This window comes from Scaptodrosophila lebanonensis, unplaced genomic scaffold (assembly GCF_003285725.1).
Source record: "Scaptodrosophila lebanonensis strain 11010-0011.00,11010-0021.00 unplaced genomic scaffold, SlebRS2 tig00000053-arrow-pilon, whole genome shotgun sequence".
NCBI classification, from domain to species: domain Eukaryota; kingdom Metazoa; phylum Arthropoda; class Insecta; order Diptera; family Drosophilidae; genus Scaptodrosophila; species Scaptodrosophila lebanonensis.
In genome coordinates this window covers 441,728-464,414 of record NW_022060548.1, presented here as the reverse complement: position 1 = coordinate 464,414, position 22,687 = coordinate 441,728, and the positions used below count along the sequence as shown (strand labels likewise).

The 22,687-nt window shown below is 38.3% G+C and overlaps 2 protein-coding genes across 2 annotated transcripts; one reads left to right on the top strand and one right to left on the bottom strand.

Annotated features, from left to right (window-relative positions):
* The first annotated feature begins 11,457 nt into the window (after positions 1-11,457).
* On the top strand, positions 11,458-20,057 carry LOC115623759. The gene is made up of 5 exons (XM_030518294.1): positions 11,458-11,973; positions 12,257-13,187; positions 14,546-14,785; positions 19,112-19,249; positions 19,320-20,057. Exons 1-5 carry the CDS (start codon positions 11,458-11,460, stop codon positions 19,598-19,600), a joined length of 2,106 nt encoding a protein of 701 aa, XP_030374154.1. The 3' UTR covers positions 19,601-20,057.
* Positions 14,853-22,580, bottom strand: LOC115623372 (protein NASP homolog). The gene is made up of 5 exons (XM_030517663.1): positions 22,440-22,580; positions 16,544-16,915; positions 15,864-16,480; positions 15,516-15,796; positions 14,853-15,452 (listed from the first exon to the last, which is right to left on the bottom strand). The coding sequence occupies exons 2-5, from the start codon at positions 16,903-16,905 to the stop codon at positions 15,150-15,152; spliced, it is 1,563 nt and encodes a 520-aa protein (XP_030373523.1). The 5' UTR covers positions 16,906-16,915; positions 22,440-22,580; the 3' UTR covers positions 14,853-15,149.
* Between the last annotated feature and the right edge of the window lie 107 nt (positions 22,581-22,687).

The window sequence follows — 22,687 nt, the reverse complement described above, 5'->3', positions numbered from 1 at the left end:
TTATTGGTCTTCTTCAGCTTCAGCTTGATTAGTTTTTTCTCTGATTTCATAATTAATTTCACAATTATTATGAGGTTTATTTAAGACTTCCTCTGTTGAACTAACGGGGTCTCTCAGATATATGATTTACAGGAACAGCCTTACAATAGCAAATTGTTCAGGAAACTATTCAAATCACAAAGCATTTCGCAATGCATTTCAATCTTAGCTGCTTCTTTAACTTTATTGTATTTTCATTTATTGGTCTGCTTCAGCTTTTTGATTCGTTATTTTACTCAGCTGGTAAACAATACAATTCCCCAATCAATTTCACAGTTTTTTTTTTCTCTGCTTTTATAATTAATATCACAATTGTTATTAGGATTATTATGAGATTTTCTCTGTTGAACTAATGGGGTCTCTCAGATATTTCTTATCTTTTAAGTTGAAATTATAACGTTGTGTTATTAAATATCTTTATTTTATTTTATAATATTATATGATAATATAGCTCATAGTTTTCATATATGTATCGACAGCACTATTTGTTGATTTTTCTAAATAAATAAATAAATAAATATTTGATTTACGGGAACAGTCTCGGCAAGTAAATAATTGTAAATCATATGAACAAGTTTCCTCATTTCGACTTAAAGCATATTTCTCCGCAATTCTGTCTGCATATTTGCTTGTAAATTCGGTATCTTTTTTTTATTTATTATGCAGGTTAATAGAGACTGACAGAGTATATAGAATTAGGCATAATTTTAAAACAAGATAGCAATAAGAAAAAGGACTTGTCATTTTATATCATTAAATCAATCAATTTAAATCAATCATTAAATATTGTAAAATATTTACGCTTAGCAAGTCGTTCGTTCCGTTCAAACTCAGAGCAGAAAGGTTCACTTTAGTGTGGCTCGACTGTACTTAGCCGGCCCCTCAGTGCTGACAACGTCGCCCAGAATCTTGCGCCGTCAGCTGAGGCACCCACAGGAGAACGGCAAGAAAGACTTTTTGCTCGCACAGCATGCCTTGACGATTGCCTCATAAATTGTTGAAATTGACCCGAATAGCATAACTTTGACATCATCGTCAGCAGACGCCCGCATCGAGCATCCCATCCGCCAACCGTTTTCAGCACCTCCATTGACAAAAACTATTCTCAGTATTCAAGCCGCAAAAAAAGTTCGAACGCAAAAGTTGCCAGAAGTGTTGCTCGCAACCCGGGACATCAGGTGCAGTTTGTCAATTGTGGGTCTTCCGTACGGTTTGCCTGCAGGCTCAGCATTTGCCAATATGTAGTTGTGTATCTCCCTCCTCTCTATGTGTGTGTGTGTGTTGGAAAATGTTCCTTGAACTTTCGCAGTTGGCAACTGCCGATGCTACTTGAACTTTTTATGGTTTTCTAATGAGCTTAGCGAGCTCGTTATCTTCTATCAACAATTTGCTTCCGCCCATAAAAGTAGGCTATATCTTTTTACAACACAAGCAAAATATTTACGTTAACTCTTTAAGAATACAAAGCACGGTTGAGCTGATAGTTCGATGAATTCAATTAACAAAGGAGTCAAGTCCAAAGTCTGTATATTAACATAGCACTAGCCATTAAATCTGACACGTTTGCTTTAGTAATGTTTGGCACTATTGTAATAGCATTATGGCTGGGAAGCTTTTTGAGTTCCAAAAATTTCACTCAGAAGGCAACATTGTTTGGCTAAGTAACAACATTTTACTCAGCTCAGTTATTATTACACTTGTTTTGATAGGGCTCTAAATTTAAAGCTATTTTAATTCGTTAGTTGTCCGTATTTTCCAAAATAGAAAACAATTTTGAAAAGGGGTATGCCTCGCATACAAGTAGTAGTAGTCTTTCTAGTATTTTTGGGCACAAGGATTTTTAAAATTCCAACCCTGCTATATTTAATTCTTTTCCAAAATATTGCGAATAAGTTTTACTAAAATTTAATAAAACTCTACATTTTCTTTTCAAAAACTAATCATTAAAATTGATTGAAATATAATTACAGACGTTGCAAAAAGGTAACTTAAAAATGTTATCTGAATAAGATAGACTTTGAAGAGTTTTTATATCTATCTGAAAAATCTGAAACTAGGCAAAAGTTGCCGAAGAACTTTTATTTTGAAACCACTTTAAATAAACAGGGTGTAACAGTTTCTTTATGCATTTGATTTCCCTACATTTATGTATTCATATTATTCAATTAATTAATTTTCAGCACAAGATTATAAGCTTGAAATGGGCTTGCTTAATTAGTAATTAAGTTGATCCAGCAGCTAAATTTCATTTTCTTGACAAGGGATATCGATTAGCAGCAGCTTAGATTGGACTTTGAATTAGGTTAGCTTTTTTAATTAATTTCTGTGACGCAATCGCAGTTCGTCTTTCCACTTATGAAAATAATTCAATGAATTAATATGATATTTAGAATAAACTGAATATTTAGGTTACAGCCTCGTATGTGTCATAAAAGCTATTCCCCTTAACTAGAAAAATTCAACAGTTACCACAACACATCTCATGAATTCTTCTATAGTCTTTTAAGTCATAACCCTGTGCTCTTGTCTGATTTCGAACATTTTCCGAGTATATTTCCTTTGCAGGGAAGTCAACATCTTCGAATTTATTCAATTTCCCGCTGGCTTAAGTAAAACTTTCGCTAGCTGCCATTGCGCGTGTTAAGCAAAACTTTATGGCTTTGGCCTTGGACCGACAAACAAGCCACAGAGATGGCCAGAATGGAAATCAAATGAAAAACTAGGCGAGCGCGTGCTTCGCGCTTCACAATCCTTGGAACTTAGTCAAAATGCTCATAAAGTATATGCGCAAACAAAAAGAATTACTCTGGCAAATGTAAAAATGGCCGCTCGTCCGTTTTGGCAATTGCAAGGCGCCACAGTTATAAATAACAAAAAGTAAATGCAAAATGGCGACCTTGAATGCGCGCTTATTTTTGGCAGACGTTGCGTATACGCCTCATGTGACGCCAAAGTTGAACGACAAGCAGCATTGACCAAGTTATGTGTGTCGATGTGTTTGTGTGCGTGTGTGTGTGTGTGTGTGTGTGTGTGTGTGTGTGTGTGTGTGTGACTGTGGCAGTGAAAGTGGCGCCCCGAATGTCCACTACACACATACTGGTACGTATGAGGTCATAGGCCAAAGAACTTGGCCAAACAAAAGGCGACGATTTCACAAAGCCAGCAGCAAATACAAACATAGTGTGAAAAACGAAAAGGATATCAATATTCATGATATATTCCCGCTGTCAATACGAACTTCGCAAAACATTACTTACACACTGTTGCAAACTACTTCCAGTCTATTTGTATTTCACTTGTGAAGTTATTAACCAATCGGCCCAACTGGCAAACATTTATTCTACTTGTTGATGCTTTCATTATGAATTAAGACATCGATCTGAGAAGAACGTAAGATATTCACGCAATAAATATTTTAAAGTTAGCCTCCAAAACTGCGGCCTACCCATTGAAGTTAACTTTTATTCGCAACAATATATACTATACAGGTATATTATTTTTATGTTTAGAGTAAAATTTGAAACATAGACGACGAAACGTTTCTGCTTTTTAAAAAATTCATTTAGTAAAATCATACTCCTTTTACATTAGTTCTGTCCCTCGCAAGTTATTTCGTTTATTTTTCAATTTCAACATAACTCCTAGCTTGGCTTTAGTCTTCAAACATTACTCAATCACTTGATAGAAGCTGTACTTTCTATCTTTAAATTTAAGGACGCTTTCTTATTTTGAAATATGTCTCCCTATAGCTGTGCCACAAAATAAATTGCAATGCTAATCAATCAGTTTAATTTACCTTTTACATTGATTTTATCCAATATTGTTAGTAATATCGCTAAGAAAAGAAACGTATATAAGAATACAAAGGAAAATGTGCAAATAACAAGTTTTGTAAAGTCTTTGTCGATTGAATGAAAAAATTGCTTTATGAAATCTAAATTTAATATGAATTAAGGCTTCTTGTAATTAGTGATTCGTGCAATTTGCTTTTAAAGAATACAGTTGAAAACTGCAATCGACTGCTTTAAATGTTTTTTATGATGTTTATTTTGCCATTAAATGCTTTCTTAACGTCGAAACTATTTGCCTTCCATATACAACTGAAAATTTCGCAATGGCATTACTATTTAATTTCATTATTTTCTGCATGCTCGCAATTAGAGTGAAATTGTTTGTTTGTACTCGGCATTTATATCTGTGAATATTCGACATAGCTATATATACTTGTATCTATGTACATATGTATACGAGTAGTATGTGTGTTTGTAGTTGTGTCATGCGCTGCTGCCTTTTCACAAAACTCACTGCTGTTATCCACTTTTTGTAGCCAATGCTGCCGTTAAAGCTTGTGTTCCCATAAACTCGGTTTATATGTGCATATATGTGTGAACGTGAAACCATTAATTTAGCTGAAATGTATACATATAGTACCGTGTACTATCATTTGCGACATTTGAGCAAATGTCGCCATTACTCCATGGCATAAATATTAATACTTATATGCATGCATAAAACGTTGAATATGTGATTAAATTATAGGTTATAGTTGAGAACGACATGTTATAGCTGATGTGATGGCAATAATTTGTTGTCCACAAGCGTTAGCGAGAGTTGCTCATTTGAATATTTTTATACTAAGTTTTAACAAAATCGGGCGCTCAGTCGTCCGATGGAACCCATTAATTAACAAGAAATTGCGCATTACTTTTAATTAGCTGCCAACTTTGTTGCGCAAACTTTTGCATGGGTTGGTTGCAGCAACAACAAAAACAACAACACCAGCAACAGTAGAGCTATGTAAATAAATAAATAACTCAGCGATTTGGCAGCAGTGAAAAGTTTTTGGGGGCCCAGCTGCTGAAATTGCAGCAAACTAAACCGCCAAGCTGAACTTAACTGGCAACAAAATTAAAAGCGCAAAGCCATGAAAATAAGCACAAACTGTTCATTCTTACTTTTCTTTTGAAATTGTGTGCAATTTGCAGGCGGTGCGCTCAGAAGCAGGCAACGGATTTTTTATGGCCACACATTTTTCATTTCCATTGCGTCATTTATACAATCTACGCATACACAAACACACACTCACATACATAATTATACAAACAACAACTGTGGAAAAAAAAAACACCAGCAAGCTACTGTGGAGCTGTCTGCTCTCTGTGGCGTAGAGATGAGTGCGTGATAGCAGTCATGAGTTTGGAACAAAGCTTTAATAATTCTTCAATTAAACGAATGCAACTCACGGAGTAAATTCAAAAGACTCAGAAATATTCGGAATGCTTTTCAAAAAATAAATTAAAAATTTAAAATTAATAAAATAAATTAACATTAGGTAGCTTTAATTGTGTAAAGCGAGGAAGGCAAAGGTTTTGGCAAATTATTCTCTCACTCGAATCGGATTGCTGACAGTGTGTAGAGAGCTGCCGCGTATTTTTCTACACCTTCTACAAGGGGTATATTGATTAATTATTGTATATTGAAAACCATTCTAACGACTCTGTATAGTTATCGATTATTGTCTTAGCTTATCGGTATTCCCATAGTCAGATTGTTATTGTTATTCGCAGGGAAAATATGTATTTATTTTATGTCTACTTTGGATATACTTGTATTATTAAATTATTAATAAGTATTTCATTTCATATTAATGTATAGAATTAAAACAAGCTATATTTCTTTGAAGTGTGTTTCAAGAACTTCTCGATTGGCATAACAACATCTCGATTAAGTTCGCTATAATACAAGTATTAGTGTGTGCTGACATCATTTCAAGTGAAAATAAAATATCTTTTATTTGTATCTCATCTTTGCAAAAACCCCACATTCATGCCACCTTCTATCACGCACCCATCACTAGCCTGCACTGTTGGCGGCTCCTAATGCCTTATGACCCCTTTGGGCAAATGTTGGGCCACAGATAATTGCCAGGCAACAGACGTCGTCGCCAGGCAACAACAACAGCAACAACAACATAAAAAGTACAGCCCCAGCAGAGTAACAACAACAACAACAGCGGTGCGCAATCAACTTGCTTGTCACTTGAGAGACGCACACAGTCATCATAAGCATGAGTCTCAGGTGTGTGGGTGTGCGTGTGTGTGTGTGTGAGAGAGAGAGAAGCATGTGTGTGCGTGCAATGAAGTGCCGTTTTAATTACAGGCATAAAAAGCCGCACTGCTTGGCTTAAGCCTACTTCACAGGCTTAAATGTGTGGTCGCAATTGTTGCATGCATGCACCCACACAAACAAATGCACACACACACATGCACATGTGTGTGCTTATGGAATATAAATGTGTGTAAATGGCTGCCTGAGTGTCTTCATATACACAAGTATTTGTAGTTACGTGTAGCGCAGGTTTTTTCATTAAACCTGTACAAACAGGAGTGTAAACAGAATGCTGTATAAGGCAGGTCTGATGGCGAGAGGGTGTGTGTGTGTGTTAGAGTTGGGCACGGGCCGTGTTTTTTGTCGTGGCACTTCGTGCCACGCGTGGGCCCGCGTGTTCGTGTTGTAAATTCCGATTTCGTGCGTGGCCGTGCGTGTTCGTGTTGAGCCAAAAAGGCACGACAAAACACGCACGAGGAAACACGAAAGAACACTAAAATCGATGATAGCTTAAATAACGATTTAACACTTGAATCAGAAAACGAAGCACCCAATAGTCAACACGACTTTTCTGAATTTTTGGACACTAATAATTCAAAAACAAAAAAAAAAAATTAAATTGGACAGGTCAAGAATGGATATTGAAATAGATGACTATATAAGTAGTGTTGTTGATCCAGGAATTTGTGTGCTAACATTCTGGAAAAAAGCAACAAAATTTAAAATGCTAAGGCAATTATCAAGGCATATACTCAATATCCCTGTCAGCTCTGCAACAAGCGAACGAGTTTTTTCCACTTCTGGACATATTTTAAATGAGCGACGTACTCGGCTTCTTAGCTCAAATATTGATAAGATAATCTTTCTGAATAAAAATTTGTAATGTTTATATACATATATATATATATATATATATATATATATATATATATATATATATATATATATATATATATATATATATATATATATATATATATATCTATATATATATATATATATATATTGTTATATATACATTGTTATGTATTTGTGATTTGAATACACACACTTACTATATGAAGGAATGTAAATCTGTACTTTTTCAAACGCATTTCGAAGCAGGCCATTTGTTCCCTTTTTTATAGCCTGTACCCAAAGGGTGAAAGGCTATACTAGTTTTGTGCGCATGTATGTAACACACAGAAGGAGGCGTGGCAGACCCCACAAAGTATATATATTCTTGATCAGGATGAGAAGACGAGTCCATATAGCCATGTCCGTCTGTCCGTCTGTCCGTCTGTCTGTATGAGCGCAAGGATCTCAGTAAGTACAAGAGCTAGGATAACCAAAATTGGTATCAAGGTTCCTATAAGCCCTAGGCAGAACGAGTTTGTTTATTTTTTCTGATACACCCCCCCACTCCCCCGCAATTCGTATTTTTTCTTATAACTTCCGTAATTCTCGGAATTTAAAAATTTGGAATTTAAAATTTGGTAGGTACATCCAGTTAGTACTAATGTGTCCGTGTGCCAAATTTCATCATGATAGATCAATTCTGAAGAAAGTTATAGCCATAAGTAAAATCGCTGCTCATGCGCTGCCTGCAGCTCTGTCGGCAGCGCTGCCCGCAGCTGTTGTTGCTGCTTTGGTTTAACTTTGTGCTGCATACATACACGCATATAAACACGCATAGGTACGTGATGTAAATGTATGCTGTTTAAACTGAACATAAACATGTATTCTAATTTAATTTAATTAATTATTTTAATTAATTAATTCATTCATTTTTTTAATAATTTAATTTTTTTAAAATTTTTTTTTTTTTTAATTTTTCCTTTTTGTGGAGAGTACAGGCTATTTTACTGTCGGGCTTGCTCGACTGTAGCGTTCTCTCTTGTTTTCTTTTTTTGTTATTACTTTTTACTCTACAAGAACTTTCCATCCATCTGCACTTCTAGCCGCCTGTCTAGCTGTGTCCCATGTGATGTTGTTCTGGGATAATTCCTGAAGGCTGGTCAGCCGCCAGGTTGTCGTCTTAGGTCTACGGACCCGCTTGCCTCCTTGGGGGTTCCTCCAGTCTAGCGCCATTCTTACATCGTCATCGAAGTGTAGCCGTTTGGTTTTATTTGCCTTGTATTAGTTTCAATAATCATGTAGTGTCCAGTCGACCTGGTGATGGACCAGATGCGACTTTGTTCCTATATATAGTACATGTATGTATTATTTACACAAACAACTGTGTGAAAACTCTCCATTTATTATACACCAGCTGCTGCTAGTTTCTCATAACTATTTTTCGTTTTAAAAATTGAAAGACAATTCTCATTGTCCCCTTGGAGGCGGCACTGTCCTTGGAATCTCACACGCCCTTCCCAAATTTCATGCATGCACAAGTGGCCTGAAATTCGGCCAATTTCCAGCCCTTCCCTCCCCCTCACCTGCTCCGTTGGCCCCATTTAATATGCGTGTTAATTAATTTCAGTTCAAGCTGCGCCCAATGGCCTGCTAATGTGCGTGCCCAGGCACTATAGATACTCGTTTATATGTATATATATGAGTGTACTTATTTATCTAAAGCAGCTTGCACCCACACACATCAACACTCACGCATACCCACACATTTTCATACACGTGCGGATCGCATTAATTATGTAAATGAACAGAAACAAAGTTCTTCATTTGTTTCCGTCGTTTGCATTAAAAATTTAAAAGCAAGAGTTAAGAAATTGTTCGATGGAGGCAGTGAAGCAACTAGGGATTGGGTGATATCGCTGATTAGCCAATATGTTATGAAGTAGTTTTTGTTTTATTTCAGTCTAGTTTTAAATTGCGCATAGCTGCCATATATATGTATGTATTATATTGTACGCATAGAAAACACGGTAATTAAATAACAAACCAACATGCGCGCCAACCACGAAGTAAAACCAAACGAACCACTTTTGGGCCTAAAGCCACAAAATATGCTTTTGAAAAAGTTACAACTCGTTGACCGCTAAAAAAAAAAAAATGTAAAACTAGAAACCGCGTATATACCTTTTGGTCGACGAACAATGCACTATGGTTCAAAATGCAATATTACTTATCAAAAAGTTGACAAATAAAAGTAGACTCTAAAATGCTTTTATATTTACATAGAAGTGTGTAAAGTAAACAGTTTTAAAAATTGCGACAGTCATAGTCAGGACCAACATTTTTATGTAAATAAGTATTCATAAATTATAGAATTGCCTGTCCTTTCATAAATTATATAATTTATATACTAGGAAACTTTGTTACTATTCTGTCTACTTAGAGCTCTTTGCTACTGCTAACGTACTAGAAAAATTTCAATATTGTAAAATACAAGTCGAGAAAGTGGCATCCAAATTATTTGACTTAAAGCAAAAATAAAAAAATAGGGCGAGTTCTATTTTGTAACAAATCTCAATATTATAAGATACAAGTCGAGAAAGTGGCATCCAAATTTAAATTTAAATTTTCAGAACCTATTGTCATCATTTTGATCTAAATGTTGTATTCAAAACAGGGACTATAATCAATATAAGTGTCATTATAAAAATTACAAAATACTATTTCTTTTTTAATTTGATTAATTCTCTTACAATATACTGGAGTTTTATATTTGATAAAAAAAAAGTAAAGCTTAAAGCATAATTATTATTTTATGAGTTTTATTTTTTTGCTCAAAAATTTTGATTATGATTACATATTGCTTGAGCTATAATATATATATTGTGAGAACGAATAAAAAATAAGGGGTTTCAATCATGGTGAATATGCATAGATAATCCTAAAAGAAAGCTTTTCGTATAATCGTCGTTTTCTAAAAGCTACTATTAAGAAAAGCTAAAAAAAAACGTAATAATCATTATTTGCGGTCTCTGATTAAAAAATGTCACTTCCAGTCCCAGTATGCAGCGCCAGCTAATGTTGCTGTTGCCTAGAAATCGCACACCTGGTCACAGGTGCACGGCACGGCACGGCCTGTCTGTAATGTGGGGCCAGAGGACGTGCGCCCCGTACGAGTATGTATACAAATAGCCGGCTTCTGTAAGTAGCTGCTCTGCTGTAATGGCACACACACAGCAAATTCAATTTGCACGCTCTGTGTCCGGACGAGTTGGCTTTCGGGTTCCGCAGTCGGATTTCCGCGACAGACTTGAGCCAGTGGAGTCCTCATGTAAAATGCAACAATTGCACGGTCCTGCCAGGAGGGAAGGCTGGGGTGGGCTAGCGTTGGAATGGGATTGGCGACTCTATACAATTGAATTTCAAGCAATTCCATTTGGCACTCGAATACGAAGGGAAATGTCGGCCAAATTATATTGTGCTTAGTTCAGGGCTGCTTCTTGAAATGAAATTATCTCTGACCATGGCCTAAAATGTAATCGTTGCTTGAAAAAGTTAAACTGTCTGCATAATTTAAATTAAAAAAAAAAAAAAAACGAAAACAGTATAACGTCGATTCTGAATCGATTCTTTTTGCAGCACATTCTCTCACATACTCACATATGTATGTATTAAAGCATTGATTATTCACATCATATACTATAGTCTTTTGTCTGCAGTCATTCATTTTGTCAACTGCCTGTTTCGCAATTTATGCACGCCTTTTAGTTGTTGTTTTTTTTAATTTTAAGGTTTTGGCAATTGGTGAAGCTTGCAGTACAATTATCGATTAATAGCACTGTGCAACACTGTAATGATAATGTTTACCTCTTTGTATCCCTTTTTCTCAATAACTGTGATCTTCCAACAATTGCTGTACATTTGATTTTTCTCTAATTCTTTTCTTTCAATTATAGCTTCAAAGCTACTTAATCAAAAAAAAAAAAAAAAACCAAACAAATTGCAAACGCTAATGTAGAATCAAATACATACTATATGTATTAAACTAAACTGTAAATTGGTAACAGTAGCAACAAAAATAAGACAACAATAACAATAACAACAGCAATAACTACAACTACAGTAAAAAGCAAACCAAAACGCCGCCAAGTAGACTTTTTTATATTGGAACGGCACATAATTTTGCATAGTAGACTCTTAGGCGCTACACAATTTTAGTACGCAAACGCAAATACAACAACAACAGCAACAACACGTGCATCAATCAGCAATCAGCAATCAAATCATCAAGCGCCAATAAAAACAATAACAAAAACAACAACAACAAACACTTTCCAACAACACCAAACCTCAATCAACACCACGAATCACATGAGCCTGAACAAGATTAAGAAACGCGATACCGACTTATGACTGGTACGCACCAAGGGCGGCGGTGTTGGCGGCGTCGGCCTCGGTGTGGGCGTGGGCGTGGCCATGGCCGGCAGCGGCAGCGGCAGTCGCTACAAAGTGACCGCACGCTGTGTGCCGGAAGTAAGCATCACATCGCCCACCAGTGGGAGTGGCACTCACTATCAGCAACTACAACAGCAACAACAACAACCGCAACAACAAGCCGTTCATGAAGCACCGAACTCACAACAGAAACAACATCAGAACAATGCTCAAGCCAAACATTTCACCCTTCTGCGAAGCAGATCTCAGCCGTCTAACAGCATTTTCTCGCCAGGACTAGGGATAGGCGTAGCCTCAGTTGCCACAGTGGGCGGGGCCACATTGGTCGAAGAGGAAGATTTCAGTGTACTAACGGCGTCTGATCCCACAAACTCTACCAACCCACAAGCCAGTGGCAGCGGCAGCGGTCCGAAGAACGTCTTACAACGCCAACAGGCGACGATTATCAGCCAACAATTGGAACAATCGCAGCCGAACGAGCAGCTCGAACAGCAACAGGAACTACAGCAGGGAAGTGGCGCCATTATCGTAGCACAGGTAAGGACGATTTCCAGACTATTAAAAACAATTAGCAGCCTTCTATATCAGATTCCAGGATAGACAGATAATGTATTAGCACAAGTAAATTTTATTTCATTAAGGCATATGTAGATCACTCCATTCTTATTGATAGATAGGGTATTTAAAAGGCTGATTAATTACAACAAAATACAAAATTCAACTCTCATAACACCTTGTGGCCTATTCGCTTATTAAGATCAAATATGAAAGAGTTTGTTTAATACTTTTGAGAATAATTGATTTGGTTTCTCACGCACAGGAACCCAATGAACTGACGCCCCTGGTGAGCAGTGTCGAGGACTCGCAATTCGCTGCCGCTGCCAGCAGCAGCAACGCCAACAACAACAACAACAACAGCAACGTAATAGCCTCGCATCCTGGCTTGGTTAGCACCACCTACAGCCACAACTCAAAGACCACACGCTCCTGGCCGGTTATTTATCGCAATCCCCATCATTACGACTACGAGGCGCTTTACGTGCAACAGCCGCCAACAACAACAGCAACAAACGCCACTGCTGCTGCCGCTGTCGGTATTCCTGGAGCCAGCAGTTTTAAGCAGAACTGCTACTCTAATCAGTTCAAGCAGTCCATTGTCTACTCATCCAGCAATGAGGAGTTGGCCGAAGCCTCTGCGCAGCTTGTAGGGGAACAGCAGGCGCCATCGGGAAGGCAGACCACGTGCTATTACTTTGCGCCGAGTCGGCATAACAGCATTTATGAGCATCCCTCGACTGTGGTCGGGGGCTGTGGTTCTCTGCAATTCGACGCCTGCTCCGCGGCAGCGGCAACCACAGCGGCAGCAGCGGCGGCTGTCGAGAGTCTGAGACGCAGTAACAGTATCTTGTTGCGACAGAATAGTTGCGCTAAGGTCATCCAGAGACGCGGCAGTGCCAACGCCCTTGATACGCCCACCTCCCTAAGTTCACACATGGACGCGGGCAGCACGGTGGGTGCTGGAGCCTGCTGCTCCACCTGCTGCATGGGTCCACCCCCGGTGCTCTTTCTCTTCGTCACCCTGCTCATGACCACCAGTGCAACGGCGATGCTGTGCGCGGCCATCATGACCGATCACTGGGAGCATGTGACGTGGGATCGCAACAGCCTCGATCGTTATTCGAATCGATCAGGACTTCATCTGGAGTGGCTGCTCGACGAACAAGTGGCCATGCTGAAGCCAGACAAGCGTGGTAAGTCAAATTTGATAATATATAGCATAATGTTAGGGATTGCGCGGTGGTTTTTGCTAGTTTTAAAAACTTGCAGTATTTATTATTCTTCATTATAAGACCTTTAAACCTGATTCTCTGTACCAAAGTACATCGCAAGTAGGCGAAAATTCTTTAAATACGCAAAAGAGCTCAATTAAAATTAGTTGAATCCAAATTGATAAATATTCTTATGCCATAATATTTGATTTCAATTGGAATTTTAGATTTTTTATGAAATTCAACTGATTTCTGCAATGCGATTTCCAGAAAATTCATTAAATTTTGAAAAGAATGTTATAGTTAATTTCTTTTGAATATGTTTTAAAAATAATCGGGCTAATGAAAACAAGAGTTCTTTTATACATTTAATGGCGAAAGAGTTAAGTCCTTTCTTTCTATATTTTAAAAATTTAAAATTGATCTGAGAAGAAGATACAACTTTTTAAATTACAAGGACTATTTAAAAGTTTGCGCCGTCGGTGAATTTAAAAGTGTGACCAGCACGTGATAGCGTATTAATACTAAATATTTACATTTTCTTGCATTTCTTCTATGTGGGCACACTGAAACGCACTCACGATCCACATGAAAGAAGATTGTAAGCTGAGTTTGGATTTTAAGACCTAACCCAGCTTGCAAGGACAAGGCAACTGAATACTGTTCAAGAGCTTAGATGCGGAAGAAGTTAAATGGAGTAGGGCAAATTAATTTAAATCTCGCAGAAGTGAATTGCAGTGGCTTTACAAAGAACGACAAAATCTGATTAATGAAGGCGTGAAGTGAACTCCCAATCTTCAGAAATTGTATTAAAAATAAACAATTTAATCTACTGGCAAAAAGTGTACCCATAAGTATTTTCGAATAACTCACTATTTGAACTAATATTAGTCGTTAACAGATTTATTTGGTGTTGTATTGGTATCTGGCTGCACAAATATCTTTAATACGTAGCTTCGTTGATCGTGCATTTTAACAAGAATCTTTAGAGCAAGGAGGGGGACTATCGTGCAATGGTTAACTTTTTTTCAGAAACTTTGCAATACATCATTGATATTCCGGGAGCTTTGAAACAAATAATTCATTTATTTTAGTATTTGTTTCCGAAATCTATCTTATAAAAGTTTATGCCATTATCAGCCTTTCTTTTTACGAAAATCTGAATTGAATCTAAAAAAAACGATATTTCCAAATAAGAACATAATTATTTTGTGTATTTGGAAACAGCTACTACTTGTATGCTAGATATATAATTATTGGGGGTTTTCTCTAAAGAAAATGTGTTGGCCCAATTTCAGTCCCACAATAAGAAATACATTTATTCCATTTGATATTTTCAGCTGATCACCGGTTTCGTCGCGATTCTGTGTTCCTCGTGCCCATGTATGGTGGCATTTGGACGCTGTGCATCAATTTGCCGATGCAGCAGTTGCAAGAGCTGCGTCGCAACCCGAAATTTCCGCGAGGCGCCCCGCCCTGTGTTAACTATTTGGCCGGATCAATGGAGAACGCGCGGGGCGAGGAGCAACGCAACGATTGGCAGCACAGTGAGTCTCAGGTCACACTGCAGCCGCATCTGAGTACGTATGGTACAATCCTTCAATCCACACCCTCCATTCCACCAAGTCCTTTTGTTGCTTTGTAGCATATTTCACTTTTATTGATGAATTGATTTTTTTTGTTTTTACTTCGTTTTTTGTTTTTTTTTTTAATATAAAATATTATTATCATTACTTTTTTCTTGACGTACGCACTTAGCACTAATTGTGATTCTAACTTATAGACTTAGGAAATCTTGTAGAAAAAACAGCAAACAAGTAGCATAAATAGATTGTGAGTGTGTATGGGAACACGGAGGGTTGCAGGTGTATGTGTGGTTGTGTGTGAATTTAAGTAGTTGTTGTATGGATTGAACTGGAATGAATGTGTGTGTGTGCGTCTGCCTTAAACCGCCGCACGTTTTGCCGGCGAGCACAATGCCTCGGCCTCAGAATTGGGCTCCTCGGGCTTCTTGCGCTTTATTAAATGTGTAATATCTGTGGGCTTGGAGCTGCTGCTAATGGCTGAAGATGAGGCAGCCATACCTTTTGCCGTCGACGATAATGTTGATGACGATGAGCTGGCTGCCCCATTGCTGGAAGTTGACGACGAGGCGGCAGCATCTCCAGCGTTGGCGCCACCGCTGCTGCTGCTGCTACTCATAGGCTTGATGTAACTGTCGAGGGCAGCACGGACCTCAGCAATTGTCTACGATAAAACAAAAATTAATATTGAAGAGCACTCTCTCGGGAAATGGAGGAAACGACTCACCTGTGCCTGCATCTCTTCGATTTCCTGTATCTTTGCCATTATCTCCTGTCTGGTCTCTTCCAAATCGAGTATGTTGTTCTTTTCGCGCTCACTGGGCGTTGTCTCCTTGCCCTGGATGTGCGCAATTTCCTCCTCAATTAAGGCGCTTGAGTTGCGCAGCGCCGCTGCGCCTTCTTTGTTCAACTGCTGCATCAAATAGGTGAGTCCAATCTTGTAGTGGAGCTCGGCCAGCACACGCCGATTCTTGCTGGGCAACTCCCCATGAATTTTTAAGGCTTTCTCTGCAAAGTAAAATAGAATAATTGAATAAATATGGAATCATTGAATAGCCACCATTGAAAAACTAACCATAATCCCCGCGTGCTGCATCGAATATGCCATTCTCAAACTCAATATTGGCGAGCTCCGTTTGCACATCAGCCAGATAGGGTAATCCACTGAGTCCTTGACGAGCGAATATCTTGGCCGCCGCCTCGAGAAGCTCCCAGGCCAGCTGCAAATTGCTGCTAACCCCCTCCTCGTTCTCGTCTTCCATCTGTTCGTCATCCACAGCCACACTGGCAGGTGCCGCCCCATTGCTGGTGCTGGCCGTGGCTTCGCCATTGGATGTGCTTGGCCGCTCATCATCGTTGCTCCCGTTGCTGCTGGCTGCTGCAGCATCCGCGTTTGCATCGCTGCTGCTCACCTCGTCCGAGCCAGTGGGCTTGCTCTCTGGCTTCGGTTTCTCTGCATCACCTGTGGAATCGGCCTCGTCTGCAGCGCTCTCTTTAATGCTTGACAGTTTGCTGCCATTTGTGGTGCTCGCTGCCCCATTGGCTTCTTTTTTTGCGGCTGGTTTCTGCTGCGGCTCTTCAGCGGCTGCAGCTTCCTCCTCATCATCATCATCATCGTCAATGTCGTCCTCATCGGGCACATCAATCACTTTATTCTCATCCAAAGCCACAGCAATCAACGACTTGGCGTATCTATTTAAAAAATCCCACAGCTTAGACTCTGCGTTTAAAGCGATAAATAGGCTCACTACTTACAACAACAACGGCTGGCCGAGCTCGTCGCAAAGCTCACCATACAGTTCCTCGTAAATCTGACAAACCTGACTCAACTCGTCGGCTGCATCATCATAGTTCTTCACCAAGAAATTCCGCGATCCTTGGCTGAACAACTCCTTGGCTTGAATTATTTTCTCTCCTCGGCTTTGCTCGGGAACAACCGCAGCTTCTGCATCTGCTGCCGGCGCTGCCTTTCCATCGGCATTGGGAGTAGTATCTGCAGCAACGGCCTCAGCTGCGGCAGCAGCAACTTCTTTAACCTGAGTAGCCACCTCCTTCACAACCTCTTTAACTGGCGATGCATCTGCAGCAGCTACAATTGATTTGGCTTCAGCGGACATATTGTTGCAGCTGCAATTTAAATTGTCAAACGGATATTAATATACTATAAACAGGTTAGATCAGTCTATCCTGCATATTCCCCAATTTTAGGGATATCGAAAAAGCAACCTTATTAATGCTTCACGAAGATCACATTTCGATAGTGTAACCAAAATAGATATTCGGATTTTTTTTCAATGGATTTCTCTTTGAAAATTGTGTTTGTTTTTATGGATACTTAACCCAATTATAAAACTACAACGAAATGAACGAATCTACAACAAATGAATGGAATAGAAAAAGTTGAAAATAAAGTTCTTCATCCAATCACTTGTATTAGATATTAACTTTAAAGGATAGACTTCGAAATATAGAAAGAAGATCCCAGTAGTTTCTAAGCCTAGTCTGGCACATAGAATCGTCATTACGTTTGAATGGAATTACGTTATTTGAACTTAATTATGATTTTATTCATTTATTCAATTAACATATATATGAAAAAGTGTATGTTGCAGGTTCATTAATAACCGACCTATAAAGCGATTTCCGCCTGTAAGCCCTAATTAATATGCTTCCAGTTTGCAGCTTTCACCAAAGTTTTAATGTTTGAGAAAAAAAATGTAATTTTCCATTAGCCTGTTACATTCGATTGACCTATTTTAAGGGTATCATACAACAGTCCTTTAGGAATTGGTATTTAATGAAATCTAATACGAATCCAATAGAGTAACAGTACTTTTTACGGATTTATTGTACCTGTATTTACTTATTCTAAATAGTTATGTAGCATCTATTGGTTTAATTCGCTTTAGTTGCACCTTTTTTTATTATAATTCGATTTTCTGTTGAACTCTTTCAGCCACCCACACTCCCCACACTAACTTTAATGTATGTACTATGTAGGTTGTACCCTAGACGTCACTAGATGTATGTAGATCGACCAGCAAGCAAAACTAAAGACTTTTTCAAATTTCTAAAGCAATATCTGTACGCTTCTTCACATCACCCGCTCACTGGCACTCACTACACTCATCTGGCTTTAGAATTGTACAATTTCCGCCATCGCACACTTCACAGGTCATTACATCAAATCCCAACCAATCTCGAACAAAGCTGTTCGCTGCTAATCCCTGTGGGGCACATCAGACACAGCTAGCGACAACAACAACAAAAAAGTTGCTGTCTGAACGTCCTTGACCGAACAGACAACTGGAACTATATAGTAATTACCCCACACAGTTCACAATCGGGCAGGCATCGAAGTAGGGTTTGTGGTTTCATTTTTTCGTGTATTTTTTGTCGCTGGACAATTGTCAATATCATGACATACGAGTACTATATATATTATATATAGTATATACATGACACATGTCCGTGTGGCAGCAACAACTCCAACAACGACCCCCGCCATTTAGCAATGGGGTCATCATGCGGTTTTGTACGCCCAAACCCGGCCTGTGTCCTTTCGCTTATCGCCAAGCGTTGTAAATTGTAATTGCCACTTTGGATTTGGGAGAATTAGTTTTGTGCAGAAGGGCCCGGCTGGGATTTAATTGCCGAGCATTGGCAATCCATTGGGTAATTGGCTACACAGGTGTTTTAATAGTTGGCCATTAGAAAGTTCATTATTCAAGAAATCTTTGAAATGAAATACAGGCAATGGGAGCTGACAGGATGTACATAATAGTTTCGAAATGAACTTTTCACAAAACAAATCAGGTCTGCTCGCAATTCCGAATCCGCCTTAATTATGTGAAATCAAAACTGAATCAGTCTGAGTCTAGGAATCTATAACTGATGAGAGCATTAGAAAATAAAAACGCCCGCTCTCATTTACGCTTAGTTTAAAAACTGAAACGAAAAGCGCGTTTCCAAATTAAATCGTAATAGCTTGCGTTTTCGAATGTTTTCATTCCGAATGATAACAAATGAGTATTTAAATTAAAGAATTCAAAACAGCTCTATTTCAATTGAAATGCAAGTAACAAATATGCAAGAATAAAAATAATTTTATTCTTTCGAATTTTCAATTTTTAGTGAAATAACGGCTGAAGTGATGAAATATTCTCCCCCATAGCTTTTATTCGTACAATCCCATCACAGCGCCTTTGCTAATTCCATTTTCACGTAGCTTCAGTCTTACATACATAATGCCCGATCCTATGCATTGTATTATTGAACTCAGTCTTTATGTAAAAAGAAAAACTAATTTAAATGTTGGCACAGGAATGCAAAATCTCTCCATATCCTGCTCACTAGTCTGCCTCATTATATTGGGCAGCGCGGCTCTGGTGGGCGCCTTTGGTGTTTGTCAGCGTCAAATCAGTGCCATTCTGATCACAGGCGTTATGTATTTGTTGGCAGGTGAGTGGAAAGCTGTACCTTCCGAAATAACAGACTAATTTGACTCTCTCTCTTTCCCGATCGCTGCTAGCACTCTTTGCGCTCTTCACGCTCATGATTATACACTTTAAACGGCAACAAGGCCGCCCCATGCTCGATAGCGACTACGATGGAACCGTCGATGGCATTGTGGCACGTCCGGGGGGCGTGGCTATTATGGCTAAGCCCTTGCTGGGCGCACGCATATTCCTAACATCGTGGAGTCTGGACTTGGGCTGGGGCGGTGTCGTTTTGTGTGCCATCACATCAGTGTTGTGGATTCTTCTATCGAAGATAATGCGCTACAACCCCTTCTCGGCGCTCATGATTTAGCTAAACGCCCTGCCGCTCGGCGGCTATGGCTATGCCAGCTATGGAAGCTATGGCAGCACCACCAGCAGCAGTGGCGGTAGCTCCAGTTTCCTGCTGGCTGCAGCCACTGCAACGTCGTCGACGCGGCACATGGAGCATCGGGGCAAGGGGAAGTACATATTGTAAGAGAAGAAGCTGGAACTGCAAACTGATCAGAGCTCTCAGCACTAAGTTTAAAGCACACTCTTTTCTTGAATGGCTCTAACTCTGTACTTAAACCCCTAACTTGGCTCTATTTTCTGGGTTCGTACTTCAGTACTTTATTTTACTGAAACAAGTACATAACTTGTATTTACTGTACTGTACCAAGTGCTGTACTTTACATTCGTCTGCATGGCTCTGTACTTTACAGACCCTATCGATTCTGCGCCCCACATAATTATTTATGCCTCGAAAATGTACTAAAAACTCAAAAGCAAATGCCTTGTTCTTATATATAAATATATATACATTAATTATACATATACGTTATAAACATTTACCTAACTTATAATTATGTATGCTTAATGCAGTAATTATGTCTCAAACTTTGATTGTAAATTAAATTTACGACTTACGACTATCTTTACACAATTTTTTGTATACACACTACCTTTAATACTTGATTATATATATACACTCCTACGCACACACATACGCGCAATTTTATCTGTTGTGTAATATTAATTTCTTATTATTATATAAAATATTCTGAACTTTGGCATGCCGAAGTATGTATGCCCTTGCAAGTATGTATATTATCGGCCGATTTGATTTAATAACCCGCCATAGATTTGTTCAGGCAATAAGATAGAATCCCAAATATTCAAATTAGTTTTCATGACTCTATTATTTTGAAACTGTGTTCGCATTTCCTTCTCCGAATCTTATGATCTACTGATTTGGTTTGAGGTTTGGAGGCATATACTCGTACGTTTGTATGTATTCGTATTTCATATGTGCAGATTGTAGGTATCGTTCCAATCAAAGCTACTTACGCTAATGATCCATCTATAATACAGGATCTATACTTTATACGAGTAAATACTATATACATATATTTATAATTGCTTTGCAAGGGTGTATCGACTGCCTTATGAGCTTTTGCTTTGGATAACGTTTAAAGCGCTTAGTTAGAAATGCTTGAAACCAATTACTACAGTAAAAACCACAACAAGAACAACTTATACACAGATCAACATACTACAAGTAGCTAAACTTAAGATCGATTCAATATATCTAGGAAGAAAGTACAGTTGTACAGAAGAAGACAAAGAAGCACACATATATAGTTACAATAGGAAATATGATAAAGCAAAGTAGGTCCCAATTTCAAGTTGGTAAAACAAGTTATCAAAAATATAGTGCTTTAGATTATGGTTTGAAAAACAACAGACACATTAACAAATTATTTGTACGTACCAGAAACAAACATACATACATATGCTAAAAGTGTAAAACAAACAAAAATAAGTGTATTTTTATGCAAACGCTTTGCCTTGAACAAATGAAATGGAAGTTATTTAAATACAAAAACAAAAAACAAATGATTTTCTTCTGAAAACGTTAAAATATTTCGTCTTTTTCTTCACCTGTTCGGGTAAGTGATGGTAAATAGAACTTGCTCCACTGTGCAAATAAAATGTTTTCTACTCCATGTAATGTGCCAAAAATTAATACGAAAAATTTCGTTCAAAAATGTATTGCAAATTTGAGGTTTTGCGGCTGTGGCAACAAATTAAACAAACATGCAAATGACTTGACAAAAAAAAAACATTGCAAAGAGAGAGCGAGAGGGAGGAAGATAAAGAAAAGGGGAGAATATAAACATGTGCGACAATTTCACAATGCTTGTTATCTTATTGTAAAATGCAGGCAAAAGTTAATTTAAACATAAATGGAAAGTCTGAATTTTGTACCCCTTTCATTAATTTTTTTTTTTAAAGTTTTAAATGCAATTTTTAATGTTTATTGGAATCGATCGAAATTTCAATAAATGTAAAAAACGTCATTAGTGGGGAATGGGTGGTGCTTCGAAAAACTCGATCGCTCCCATATAAAGAGCACCTGCCTCATACATACATATATGTATGCACATTTCTGTGCTGCATACATTCGCACTAAACTAATATACACTTTTTGGCAGGGTATAAAAAAGCATTGCCAAAGACGCGCCAAAGAGCAACCAAGACCAATAATAATAACTGTATGTTGCAGCTGCAACAACAACAAAAAATTGTCGCTGCCGCAGGGCGCGCAGAATGGCGGCAACAGCCGTTCTTGCAACGGCAGCGCTAGGGGCGGCAATAAAGGAAAAACTATAGAGTAGACAGACAATGCCAGAGAGTACGCGAATACGGAAAATAACGCCATGTGTGTTTTGTTTGCGCGCGCGTTCGCTAAAAACAATTACAAAATGCGCATACACAACACGGCAACAGAAAATAAAGATTACAAAACAACGCAAAAAAGTTCATTCACCTGTGTGTGCGTTCTCTCTGTACATGCACATACATACATATGTACGTATATATATCTATGCCTGTGTGTGCATATGCCCGCCATTGTCGCCCGCGCCGAACAACCGGCAGCAACACATTGCCCATTTAATATTACAAAAAAAAAACTATAGCACATACTCACATACACATACAGTTATACATTCATATGTACGTACATAGGTATTTTGTGTTGCAAATAATATTGCGACAATTTAATAAATGTTTTAACACAGAGCCACAAATTGGCAAATTCGCATGGCTTTGCATTGGTATGGTATTGGTATGTGTGTGTGGGAATGTGGGCATTTTCCATGACTTACTATGTTTATTTTTTATTGCTTTCTAAGCAATTCTTCTCCAAGCAGTGTTTTAGCTGTTTGTTTTTATTTTAACTCGCACTTTAATGAACACTTAATTATATATGGACTCCAACAGACTTGCCAAAAATATCTACGACCGAGCCGCGCAATGCTACAGAGTGAACCAGGGCTTCGTAAATTACCGATATGCATTACCGTAACATCGAGCACTTTCAGTCTATACAATTATCGATTTCAACAATCGACTG

Excerpts from the sequence above, each read along its gene's own strand:
- LOC115623759 (XM_030518294.1), top strand. The coding sequence starts at position 11,458 with ATGGCCGGCAGCGGCAGCGGCAGTCGCTACAAAGTGACCGCACGCTGT. Across the intron at positions 13,188-14,545 it reads GCTGAAGCCAGACAAGCGTG|CTGATCACCGGTTTCGTCGC; the intron begins GTAAGTCAAATT and ends TGATATTTTCAG. Across the intron at positions 19,250-19,319 it reads CGTTATGTATTTGTTGGCAG|CACTCTTTGCGCTCTTCACG; the intron begins GTGAGTGGAAAG and ends GATCGCTGCTAG.
- LOC115623372 (XM_030517663.1), bottom strand. The coding sequence starts at position 16,905 with ATGTCCGCTGAAGCCAAATCAATTGTAGCTGCTGCAGATGCATCGCCA. Across the intron at positions 16,481-16,543 it reads CTCGGCCAGCCGTTGTTGTT|ATACGCCAAGTCGTTGATTG; the intron begins GTAAGTAGTGAG and ends TTTTTTAAATAG. Across the intron at positions 15,797-15,863 it reads TGCAGCACGCGGGGATTATG|AGAAAGCCTTAAAAATTCAT; the intron begins GTTAGTTTTTCA and ends TTTACTTTGCAG.